At 37.4% G+C, this 13,478-nt stretch overlaps 1 protein-coding gene across 1 annotated transcript; it reads left to right on the forward strand.

Annotated features, from left to right (window-relative positions):
• Positions 1-696: 696 nt before the first annotated feature.
• On the forward strand, positions 697-12,970 carry PDCL2 (phosducin like 2). The gene is made up of 6 exons (XM_080589486.1): positions 697-1,128; positions 4,127-4,247; positions 5,928-6,018; positions 8,546-8,689; positions 10,292-10,500; positions 10,857-12,970. Exons 1-6 carry the CDS (start codon positions 1,123-1,125, stop codon positions 11,018-11,020), a joined length of 735 nt encoding a protein of 244 aa, XP_080445612.1. The 5' UTR covers positions 697-1,122; the 3' UTR covers positions 11,021-12,970.
• Positions 12,971-13,478: the final 508 nt, after the last annotated feature.

The following is a 13,478-nucleotide window of genomic DNA, read 5'->3' on the forward strand; positions in this document are numbered from 1 at the left end:
ATACTTTTCTCTGCTGTAACAGCACACAATACCACCTCACAACAAAATTAAGGGAACAGAGAATGAAAACCCATGAGAAAATACTACACGTCAAAAAAAAAAATCAGCAAAGAAAAATATATGCAGCTAGAACCTTTTCATAAGCAGTTTCTATAAAGGCTAAGCAAAAAGCGTGGTTTGCTTTTCAAGATGACATCCTCTGCCCCTGCACTTACTTCACGATTGCCTGTGGACTTCTGGCAGCCTGTAGAGCCAAGGTAAGTGGTCTGCAGGTGGTCTACTGAATTGCACTGATGATAAAGGGGTCTGGCAGTTCAGAGCATGTCTTAATGGTAATAATGCTGAAATTGGCTGAAAAAAACTGAGAATCTCTATTCTCTTAACTAAAGGAAACTGAATAAACAGTATGTTTTGAAGAAATACCTCGACTTTAACTCAACTAAAATATAATGGCTTTTTTTTTAACTTATTAAGAACACTGATACACTATGGTTCTGATTCAGAAGACTTAATTGCATTACTTGCATTCTTCCAGATTTAAGATCTGTTTGAAAACTCAGCTGGTTCTGATGTAGTTTTAAAGAAGTTCTTCTCAGAAGAGTAAGTTAGCCTCACAGTCTTCCAAGCTTCTTGCTCTGAGTTTGCTTTCACACCAGAGTTGTGTTGAAATATTTGAGGGTATAATTATATTGACAGTAACTAATAATCCTGTGTAGAAATGGATTGTTGTTTCTAATACAGTACCGGCTGGCCACAGTTTGAAGTGACCTCAGCCCTACTCCTTGTGCTTGCAAGCATGGGTGAGCAGCTGGGACAGCTTTTGTGATCCGAGGATCCAGCTTTGTACCAGCTGCCTCCTGTGGAGGTATATTGAAGCTGGGTCATCATTAGACTGTGCTTCAAGATCTCTTCTACAAGGACGAGGGGCAGCTGGGGCGGGAAGGCTGCCTCGTGGGCTGCAGGTCCTGCCTGTCATGGAGGCAGCACGGAGTCAGCAGTAGGCACCGTGTGGGCCCAAGTGGCCCAGTGTGGCTGTTAGAACTGGTGGTGCCCGGTCCCAACAGCCACTGGTGGGTCAAGATAACGGCCTCTACAAGGAAAGGCAGGGCAGCAGGGGGAGCCATGCAGGTGGGCACAGAGACCGAGGGCGATGGGAGAGTTGGGGCTGGGGACTGCAGGGAAAATGGGGAGGCGGAGGGGTGGTGAGCGGTTGGGCCAGGAGAAGTCCTGGGCAAGCAGTTCCTTTGTGCAGATGCACCTCTGAGTTTCTAGTGGTTAGGAACTAACCCTCGTATATGCCCTTTAAGAATAATAAAAGACTGCGCTTTGTTGAAGTTATCTACCCAGAGCATTCCCAAACTTAATACACGTACCATTCCTGTCAGAGCTAGTGGTAACCAACATTATCATTGGCAACAGTGAGAAGATTTTATTTTATTTTTTGCTTGGTATTGTGGCCTGCTAGTTGAGTAATACCGCTTCACACCAAGACCAATTTATCCTGGATCATTTTTGCCATTGTGGGGTTCCTTTGCATTTCTACCTTTATATCTTGGGAAGTTTTTGACACATTTTCATTTATTTAATCTGTAACTATTACAGCAAGCTTGAATGAGTAGCTTAATGCCAAGTTTTGGAACGCTGGTTTAACTCAATTTGTTAAGAATTGTTGAAGGTTTGCTAGTTTCTGATCTTCTCTTGCTTGAGACTGGAGCTGAGGTATTATGAGACCTATTTCTGGTACGTTTACCGTGACTGAGGATTCCTGATCCAATTTCCAAGAGGTTGTATCTAAACACCAGGCAGCACTTCATGGTGCCAGGTGACGGAACCCTGGCACAGGCAGCCCAGGGAGGCTGTGGAGTCTCCTCCTTGGAGATCTTCAGAAGCCGCCTGGACGTGGTGCTGGGCAGCCAGCTCTGGGTGGCCCTGCTGGAGCAGGGCTGGGACCAGGTGGCCTCCAGAGGGCCCTGCCAGCCTCAGCTGTGCTGTGGTTCTGTTATGATAATGATTTTAGTTTAGTTTTGTTTTTTAATGCCTCATAATTCTTTGCAGTCCTGACACCACGTAGAAGGATTTGCATTCTGTGAAGCAGGGAAAACTGGTAGTGACTTAAGACTGCAAATCATACACTAAAGCATTTGCGTGGAGGCCAAATTACTTGTGTGTTACCCATGTTTCTTCAGTGGTACCCATGAAGAAGTAGTCCTCTTAGTTCTGTGGGCCTTTTGATACCCTCACTGTATTTAAGTTAAAATTGTCAAATTCTTATTCAGTGAAGGGTTGAAAACTTGCAGTAAGACTGATTGTAAGTTTTTATTATTATTACTATTATTATTATTATTCATTTACTTAATGCTGGGGAATTACACTATAGCGAAATCTTCGTTTGGTTTTTTCCTATTCTAGACCCCTTAGTGGCTATCTAAGTCATATAATCTTACATGGAACTTTTATTTTATTCAGTGGGTTATTTCAACTATTTTTCAGTCAAGAAGAAAACATCACTTATTTCTTATATTTTCATATGTGAATAAAGTTAAAATAAGTTTGATGGTATATTTGAAAGACATTGATAAAATAACCTTGTTTTTAGCAGTAGAATTCTACAGAAAATAATTTTCCAAATAATGTCACTAATTATTTACAGTGGAGTTGTCATTCCTTGTTCAAAATGTGGATCTCAGAGCTTTGCAGAAGGAATCAATTGAAGTATTCAGATATAAAATCTATTTTATCTTAGCAATAAGGTGCTAAATGTTTGCAAAGCCAGAATGCTCCACTAGTAGTGAATATCGGTAGCAGTAGCAGTGCCTACGGTTTGCTGAGCCCGTGCAGGAACTGTCAGAAACTGCTGCCACTTCCTTTCCACTCCAACCCTGCAACACCTCACTTTCTCACTCATGCCAGGAGAACTGGAAGAGGTAAAAGTCTTCTTGCAAACCCACGGTACTTGACTGCCTCATGAGTAATAGCATGATTCTATGCTCTCTGGGGGTTTTATAAGTATGTTTACATCCAAAATGCAAAAGGGCTTACTTTGTCTTTATGAAATTCCTGGAGGCATGTATATCTTAGCATTTGGTCTGTGGGATCTCCATTAGAATTGTGTTGTTATACCCACGCTATGTTCTGTGTGAGAGGTCTGTTGAATAAAAGCAAGGCAGCCGCTGGCTCAAAAGGCAAATGTAGCACTCGTGGGCATGGTAGCACTCTAATGCAAATCCTGTAAGTTTCCTCAGGTAAAATTTTTGTAATGCACCTTTTATTCATTTGATGCAGCGTTATTATGAATATTAAGTATTTCTGATATATAAATGTCTGTACAGTGTTTTCTTTATGGATGTTTTCAAACAAATTGTTATTTCATGGCAAAAAAAATACCACACTTTGATTAACAACCTGTTTTAAAATCTGTTTTAGTACTTCTAATCCATATGAAAGGCCTCCTAACGTGTTGCAGTCCAGTTAAATAAACAGATTCTTTTTATGTGATAATTTCAGAGTAGATGCAGTCTCTTTATCTTAACTGCTTAATTAAAATTATGACAAATGTAGACATAATACCTACAAAAGCCCTATGTTATAAATAGACATGGTGTATCAAGTAGCTTATGTTGACACATTCATGTTAATCATTCCTTTAAAATAAAAGGTCTTTTTTCTCTGACTCTTAAGTATGCTTTTGCATGTTTATTCAAACTCTCTATTCTTAGTAGTAATATAAAAATATTGATACAAAAATCTTCCCATATTTCTTTAAGTGTGTTTAAGTGGTTGGTAGTCCTGGGTTTCTGAAGTAGGTTTCCGTGCATCTTTTAGAAAATTTTTAGCTGATGTGTCTTGGAGAGTGATTTGTTTGCTTACATATTGAGGGTTTTTTCTCTCCTATTTTCTTACAGTTGTCTGTTTAGAACTGAAAAATGACAAATTGAAATTCATGGTAGAGCATGGTCCATAAAAGTATTGCAACCTTTTATTTGTTACATTTTGTATGGTTGTTATATCCTTAATATATGCCTAAGTAAAAAAAGGTGCTTTTTTCTTTTGTCATTGTTGTTTTGTTTTAAAAATGTCACGAAAGACTGATTTGTCAATTTAGTTTTGTTCCATAATATCAAAACAGGATCCAAATGAAGATACTGAATGGAATGAGATACTGAGAAATTTTGGAATTCTTCCTCCTAAAGAAAAACCGAAAGATGAAATTGAAGAAATGGTTTTATGCTTGCAGAAGGAAGCAGAAGGCAAGTAAAATTAAAAATATATGACATTAGTACAACAAGATTTGAAAAGCTGAAGTGTGTAGTGCAAGGTCCAGCTCCGGAGTGGGAATCTTCCCCAGTACAAGAGCCATTCTTTGCCATCTCCTTACATTCAAAATTAAGAGATTTTCATAGATCACAGACTGAACAGAAACAGGAATGGAAAGAACATAATCTAATAATCTAGTTTATTTTGCCTTAATACAGGATACATACCTAAGTCTTAACAAATGCTCATTTAATCATTTTTTTAAAACTTTTTTCACAGAAAGCATGAAGAAAAATGTATTCTCATTTTTTTTGCAGTTACCTCTAAGTACTAGAAAATTACTACTGTGGCTTTCTGTAAGTTCCATTTGAAGAAGAGAAAGCATGAAGTTGTAGTCGCAAACATGGTAGGAACTAGAAGTTGCACATCTAAAACTGTACCTCTTGGTACCCACTATTTTCCTGAAGGCAAACAGTTTTGCATAGAGCAACTAAGGCTCTTGCTTAAATATGTTCTAGTAATTCTCATTTTCTGACAAGTGCCAGACTTACAAATTCAAAGGCATGTTACAGCTAGTTCAGGAGTCTTCAGATTCTGCTGAGTTCTCTAGATTATTCCAGAACAGAGGAAAATATATCATCTTTGTGTCTTCAGTAGTAGCTTCTGCCAAATTCTTGCAGACAGTGTTGATCAGGATATTTTTTTTTTACGTAAAAATAAAGTTAAAATACACCAGAATATTAAAAAAGATGATAGCATTGCAAACCGCTGCATATGGCACCATTTTAATTACCGTTAGAATCATAGGATGGTTTGGGTTGGAAGTGACCTTAAAGCCCATCCAGTTCCAATCCCCTACCATAGGCGGGGACACCTCCCACCAGACCAGGTTGCCCAAAGCCCCATCCAGCCTGGCCTTGAGCACCTCCAGGGATGGGGCATCCACAGCTTCTCTGGGCAACCTGTGCCAGTGCCTCACCACTCTCTGGGTGAAAAATTTCCTCCTAACCTCTCATCCTTATCACCGCTCTTTTAGTTTAAAACCATTTACCCTTGTCCTGTCACTGCAGGCCCTGGTAAAAAGTCTTTCCCCATCTTTATTATAATCCCCCTTTACATATTGAAAGGCTGCAATAAAGTCTCCTTGGAGCCTTCTCTTCTCTTCTCTAGGCTGAACAAACCCAACTCTCTCAGCCTTTCTTCATAAGAGTTGTTCCAAACCACTGATCATTTTTGTGGTCTTCCTCTTAACTTGATCTAACAGGTCCTTTGTTTTGCTAACAACTTTGGGTTTTTAAGACTTAGTTTTAACTCCTGTTTTCTAATTCTTCTATCGTTCCTTTGCTATCATCTAGACTCTTATGGATTGCTTTGGGCAAACTGGTGGAGCTGACAGGCGTAGGACAGAATTTGAACCCAGTACAGGTGTAGTTAGATCCATAGAAACAGTAATGGCAAGTAACTATGCAAGCAAGTATCTAAGTAACCAAGTATGGTTAAATAGATTCATTTTTTAATTCTCTCTCTTACCAGTTACCCAAAGTTGACTGCTTTCTGAAATCAGTATGTATTTTCCTTTCATTAGTTCCATGTCTGAGTAATAATTTTCATACATTTAAAACATGTGCAGGCACTCCAGAGAACACGAGGTGACCAATTTTGTTTGTTTCTAGTGAAACCGTATGAAAGAATGAGTCTTAAAGAATTAAAGGAAGCTGAAGATGACTTTGATGAGGCTGATAGGAAGGCTGTTGAAATGTACAGGTATAGTGAGATATTCCTGGCCAAATTAACAGTGGTGTCACTATTGTACATTCTGAAACATAAACTCAGAATCTTTTGAATAGTAATGTCTGCTGACACAACTTCTACCTTTTACCTTCTGTTCTTTTGCTGATAGCACTGATGTTACTGTCCTACATCTTCCCAATAGCCACTGACAAAGAGAGGCAGTTCACACCATACTTTGCTTTGAGGTTTTCTTAGAATCAAATTATTCCCCTTTTAAAATATTAAATTTAGCCTCAAAGCTGCATATTTAAAGGAAAATAGAAGGGGCCACAGTGGAAACCACTGTTACACATTCTCAGTTCAGCTGTACCATGCCGCTGCATGCAGAGAAGTGTTGTATATTTGAAGTGTTGTGTAGTCAACAATTTACAAAAGTGTCTCTTTGGTTAAACTATGACCCTCACCCTACCACTCTGAAGATACAGGAGTTAGAGCAATGCTGATAAATATTTGGAGAAAGGAGAAGTTCTAGAGCCCATTTTCCCTCTTTTTCTGCATAACATTTCCTGTATAACATTTTCTGTGGATTTCAAACTGGGAGGAAATGTAGAGTTGGTCATGGGTATGCTTTGTCTATAATATTACAGAAGAACATTAAGGGAAAAACAAAGTCCCAACGTACATGGTTCCAACATACATGGCCCCATCTTTGTGAAAGAGGTTTTTTGCACATGGGTTTTTGCATATGAAGTGCATGCTACCTATAAAGGGACTTTTACTTCAGGACAGCATGCCATTAAAGAAGAAAAATGTATTTCAGTGCTGTACTCTAACTGCTCAGTATTTATAGTTGAAAACTAACTAATTAATCTGAGTATTATGAGTGAAACACTTCTCTGCCTTTTGGATAGTACTCATTTCTGGTACAGTAGGCTTTCTAAACATATTGAAATAAAAATGCAGTGTGAAGTTTATTAGAAATTACAGCTTCATTGTATCATATTTTGTAATGCTGACAACTGATAAACTTTCTGTTTAAAGTAAAAGAAAGTCAACTGTGGGCCTCTTATACATAACTATTGTGTTTTGACTTTTATGGAAGATTAATTTTAATGGCCTTTCTATTTTTTACTACATGAAAACATTCTTTTGAAGTTTGTATAGAAGAGAAGGCTCAAGGGAGAGCTCATCAATGTATATAAATACCTGAAGGGAAGAAATAAAGAATGCAGAGCCAGGCTGTTTTTGGTGGTGTCCAGTGCCAGGGCAAGAGGCAGCAGGCACAAACTGAAACACAGAGGGTTCCCTCTAAACATCAGGAAACACTTCTTGACTGCAAAGGTGTCTGGGCACTAGTACAGGTTGCCCAGAGATGATGTAGAGTCTCATTCCTTGGAGATCTTCAAAAGCCACCTGGACAGCCTGCTCTGAGTGTCCTGGCTTGAACAGATGACTTGGCTTGGGCCAGATGACTTCCAGAGATGACTGCTGACCTCATCTGTAGTTCTGTGACATACCATGTAATGTTCTTAGACATAAGTGTAATACAACCCAGGTTCTCGTCCAACTGTTAATAGACGTACACCAATATGATTACCATACCATGCAGTGTCAATACATTTTATGACTTCGGGTTCAGAAAATCTCAGCAGCTTGTATGGAGACTTAGTAATTCCAGCTGTGTGGGACATTCACGTGTTTATTTTTGAAAATATTTTTCAAAGTACTCTGCTATGTTCTGCAGAGCTTAGTACTGTAACTAAGAAAAATGAGACATAAGCAGTTTAGATAGAATAAAAGTGGTTATGTGATCAGAACATTTTCTCTGCCTAGATTCTACCTGTACTTCCTGCTTTTGCAGTGTTGAAATGACTAAAATAATTATAGCCCTAACACTGAATCTAGTACTGTATTCCCATAGAAAGGTAATCCTTCACATAATTAAGTGAAAGCTGTGAATGTAAATTATCATGTATTGCTGCTAGAGTATAATAACGTTGTGCGTATATTTAGTCTTGCCAATTTTATAGTGGTTTTCGATCAGTAAAATTAATAGCTGCTTGTAGTTCAACCCACCTCAGTAAGGCATTTTCACTTTCTATGTTGCGATTATTTTTGAGATGAAGACCGCCATCTACTGGTTTTACATTTCATGAATTATTTTAATATTAAATTGCGTAACATTAGCACTTTAAGTACTGGTAGTTCTTCCTCAAACTACTAATGTTCAGAATTACAGAAACGATTTGTACCTTGTAAAATTTTCTTGCTTTGTCTCAAATGATCAAGACACTTGTTTAGTGTTTTTTTACTTAAGTTTCCCAGATCTGATACTGATATGTAAGCATAAAACTACGAAGATGTATTTTAATGTTATCTTACAGAACAGAGATTAGTATAGCAGCCTTTCTAACTATGAAATGATACAAAAAGACCTTGAGCTAGAGTATTTCTCAAAATATTTTTTTAAAAGGATTTGAGAGAAATGCAGTAGATATTATTAAAAGATGCATTTTAAATGTTCCAAATGTGCTTATTTTTATTATTGCTTTTTAATTAGGCAGCAGCGCTTGCAAGAATTGAAATGTCTTCAGAGGAGGCAAAAGTATGGGGAGCTAAGAGAAATTAGTGGAGATCAATATGTAAAGGAAGTTACAAATGCTCCTAAGGATGTTTGGGTCATAATTCATCTTTATCGGTCAAGGTAATTACTTTCTAGTATAAGGTGTTAAGTACTTCAAAACAGAGAATTCAACTGGTAATTAAAAAGCAATACCAAGAAAAATGAAATATGATAGACTATTGAAATAGCAATTGTTTGGAGGCAGTGGAACAGACAGCACGGAGCACGGGACCTTCTTGATTTGTTAATTCACTTTAATTAGTTTGTCTTTGATCATTTGTATTAAAGATTTCTTTTGCTGTGTATGCCCCTGTGCTCTGTGTGCTTATGTGCTGAATCTCACTGAGATTTCTGAATTTCACTGAGAAACTGTTGTTGACTGTCTAGGCTAACACAAGTTCCTTTGAAGACTCATAGCTCAACAGGAGTCCTTTAACAGATTTTTTTCTACCTTTGTTTCTCCTTTAACAAGTAAAAAGCCCAGCAGGGAAAGTCTCAGCTCTGAAAATCAAGGACTGCTAAGGGAATTTGTTAGTTTATTGGTTTCCCTATATTGGTTCTCTAATGGTAGCAGGAGTTGTGACAGAATCCAGCAGAAATGTCAAAGAAAACTACCATGATTAGCCCACATACATTAGCAACTCTAGCATGTTCTTCAAAAGCACTGAGAATTAATATGGAATGTTTCATGTTGTTTAAATTCAGACTAGATTTCTCTTTTCCATCTTTTTAAGCATGTGGGAAGGAAGTTTCTTTGATTCTTTTCAATTGTCAGGAATCGAGCATTATTTCCAGGGGGAAGGAGTAAGTCAATCAAATGAAATTGTTCAAATTACAGTAATTTAAATTTACAGACTTGAAAGAAAATAGCATGTTTTCTTCCTTCTCATTGTTTTTGTTTACTGGAGAATCAATTCTGTACTGGATCATCATGTACGTACGAGTCTGTGAGAAACCTCATAATTCCCTAGGAATGAATAGTTCTGTTCCAGAACTGTAACCTCACCTGCCTTTGGCCACCAGAGGGTGCTGGTGGAGCTCTTTGACGGTATATAGGTTAAATCCTCTTCAGTCTCAACAAAAATCTGAACATCGCAAAGGTTAACAGACAAGAGGGGAACAAGCTACGAATTTTGTTGTTTTTACAGAGGCTTATATGGTGATTGTGCTGCAAATACTAGCTATGAAAGTAATGAACAGGCCTATGGTGGCAATATGACTACATAAAGATTTCCCTGACACTATTTAGATTTTACTAAAGAATTAAGAGGTAATTCAGTGTTAAATTCAACACCCATTCAAATAAATTCGAGTGAAATGTATGTTAGAGATCTAAAGTCTCTTGTGAAGTCTACAATAAATGGACAAAATGAGCTTTAAAATCTTAGTGGATAACAAAATTGAGGTACAATGCTTGCTTGAGTCATCTGGTAGCTTTACAGACATGCTTCATAAACCGTGCCTATTATATGCATTGACAGTTTTTATTTGGACAGCTCTTTAAATCAAATGATCTTAGAAGAATCTACAAAAAATCTGTGGTGAAAACCTCATTACAAATTAAAATAGAAACAGAGGCAATGGAAAGGTATGTTTATTCTTCAAAGGCTCAGTTTTAAATAACATTAGTTCCACAAGTCATGTACACTGGAAGTATGATCATACTCTCTTATCCTTTCCTAGCATCCCAATGTGTTTACTAGTTAATGAACATCTCAGCCAGCTAGCCAGAAAGTTTCCAGAAGCCAAGTTTGTCAAAGCCATTGTGAACAGCTGCATTCAGGATTACGATGATACATGTTTACCCACAATACTTGTATATAAATCTGGTGAAATAAAAGGCAGATTCATAGGAGTAGCTGAATGTGGGGGGATATATCTTAAAGTGGAAGGTAAGAGAAATGCTTTTGAATAATTCACTTTATAGAAAAGTTTATGCTGTTTGTAATCATCAGATCTAAAGATCGCTGCTTAAATATTTAAATATTTAATAAATATTTAAATATTTTAATAGAAAAAAAAGACACAAAAAGCAAAGAATGACTTGTGTAATCCTACAGTGATAAGAATATATAGTAAGCAAAGATATTTTGCAGTTTCAGTTTAGATGTTTTACTGGGATACAGCTGGGTTGTCTAAGGCTCTGTTTTTCTTGTTGAGATGAAGCCTAATATTTAATAAAAAATCTTTTATTCTTAACTGAGAATTTATAGCAATTATTAGCATAAATTATCATTTGTTATTACAGAGCTTGAATGGAAACTAGCAGAAGTTGGAGCAATTGAAACTGACTTAGAAGAAAACCCCAAAAAGGAAATTATAAATATGATGACATTGTCAAAGCAAAATACTTCTGCTCGTGAAAACACCAATACAAAAAGCAGCGATGTGCTGAAACCACATATTACTTGAGAAGAAATTTTTAATGTGGATAATCTGTTCCAATTTAAAGTAGCTCAAATATAGCCTTTAAATTCCCTTTGTAAACCTGAAACAATAAAAGAGAGCTGTTCTTCCACTTGTGTATATTTGTGATTTTTAGAAGAAAATGAATGTAGTAAACAAAAGCCCTACTTATCTTCTGGAAACAGAGATGGCTCCTATTGACAAGAGAGCCTGAATTCTTCTTTTCATACAACCTGCTTAAATGGAAAAGGAAGGAGTGGTATTAGCTGTGGGGCTGTAATCTATACTTCCTTATTTTATCCAGCAGAGGTGCAAGTTTAACACCTGTAACTCTCAGTGAAATGACTAGTGGGACTCTGCTCTAAGAAATTTTTCAGTTCCTGCCATTGGGAAGCTGAATAATGTGTACAGTGGTATGAAAACAGTATTTAGCCCTGAATCTATTGACTAATACTTTTGCTTGTTTGACACGTATACGAGCGTTTTCTCCAGTGTCAAGGATAATCTTCCCACTCTTTTCTAATGCTGATGGCTGGATCAGTTGTTCCTTCCCAGCAAAAATAAGTCCATCCCTAGCAAAACAGTTTACAGTCCATGTGTATATAAGCACAACAAAACTACACGAGTGAATTAAGAGATCACACTCCTGATTCAGCATTTTTATTATTAGTGAATCAAATTGCATAGTATTTATGTTATTTTTCCAGTGACTTGACTAAAAAAATAAGTTTTAACATGCTAACGAGGATTATACACACTTGACATGGTTTACTGCATCAGGATGCAGAAACAAAACAGAAATGGTTCACTTAACTCTTGGCACTTAGGTACCTAAGGAAAACAAGAAAACGAACATTAGCTTGTTTATATTTTTTTAACCAGGAGTATAAAGTAGATATGTACTGACAGACAGCTGTACTAGAAGCTTTTATTTCGCGGATTCAAAGAGAACTGGTAGATGTACTTCGAGTTAATGCCTCATCTGCCACTTAAAACTCGAAGGCTAACTAATATAAGTTTTAAATGTAGATAGGTCATCAGTAACTTGGGATATGACTCCCCCATCGCTTCAGGTGAATACCAGTGTTGGTGTGAAAGGGGCACTACCACTCACTTGCTCTTTGCAGCAAACCTCCTTCCTGCCATTGTGGCTGCAGTGAGTTACAGGAGCACAAGCCCAATACTCACTGCTTATAATTTGGCAATGTCTGAACATTATGTTGCCCCCCAAGGAACCATCAGAGGGAACTCACGTTGACAGTAAGATTCAAGAACACAGTATTTCTAGAAGGAAATAATTTCACAATACTACTATTCAATTTCTAAGCTTTCTGTCCTGTTCTTTCAGAAGCCCTTAAAGTACTTTAAAAGAAGAAGATGCATTAAAAAACATTGCCTCAGTTAGGCTATAACCTTGGCGCAAACAAAAGTGTATGTGATCTGCCCAGGTGTGTTGCCTGCTTTGATCTTGACAGATCCCAAAAGGTAAGGGATTTGCAAGCTTCCAGGAGCAATTTGGTGCTGCGGCACTGCAGAAGGTTGGTGTTGCTCCCCCATACCTACAAGGTATACTTTGGGTCAAAAGATAAGTTGTAGTATCTCTGCTGTGTTTTTCTGAAGAATTACTACTGGTGACTAAAGATCCTGTGGCAAATTTTATACATACAGCTTGATGCTAATTTTAGCCTCAGCGTTTCTTGGCCACATTCTATTCCTGGCAATTATGTATTTTTGTTGAAGACGTTTCTGCATTTTCTCCTTCGAGTTTCCATCCCTGCTGTGTTATCCTTACTGCATTTCATCATAGCAGCATTACTCCTTTCCCTAAGTAATTACATGATTAGCTTCATTTATGTCAATATTCCTCAACTGAAGGCTAGAAATAGAGTATTATATATCAGTAAATATCAAAACTCAAGTGTTTTTTACTGATGCTTTTCACAGTTTTTCCTGCAGAAAAAATCTGGCTCGTGGTTAATTCTTTGGCAGCATTACAGCTAAAAAAGGTTTGTGTCCCCACACTACCTTTGTGTATGGTCACAAGGTGAATCAAACAGGGAAACTGAGCTACCTGAAAAGTAATCCAGAAAGGAAGATCTATGAGATTTTGGCAGCCAAATCAAGTTCTTGCTTCATTCCAGACACAAACACAAGTTACACTTCTATAGATACATATTGGTAATTATAGTTTTAGATATATCACTGGAAGATCAACTGAAAAATAAACATCCTTGGAACTGAGAAAAATGGGAAAAGTTACATACTTCTGCCACTAAGCAATGTTTTATTTTACAGAAGGTAGTTTGTTATGCATGCAGAACAGGTTTATGCTAGAATAATCACTGTGCATTTTAAGCATCTTCCAGTCCCACAGCAGGCAGTGCGGAATACCGTCTGGAACATGTTACAGTTATACGTAAAGCCTGTGTAGTATCAGCTAGTTATCTGTTTGATTAACTGTGGC

This window comes from Anser brachyrhynchus (genome assembly GCF_964034855.1).
Source record: "Anser brachyrhynchus genome assembly, chromosome: 4".
NCBI classification, from domain to species: domain Eukaryota; kingdom Metazoa; phylum Chordata; class Aves; order Anseriformes; family Anatidae; genus Anser; species Anser brachyrhynchus.

Coding starts and splice junctions, on each gene's coding strand:
- PDCL2 (XM_080589486.1), top strand. Junction 6,019..8,545: donor AAGGCTGTTGAAATGTACAG/GTATAGTGAGAT, acceptor CTTTTTAATTAG/GCAGCAGCGCTTGCAAGAAT. Junction 8,690..10,291: donor ATTCATCTTTATCGGTCAAG/GTAATTACTTTC, acceptor ATCCTTTCCTAG/CATCCCAATGTGTTTACTAG.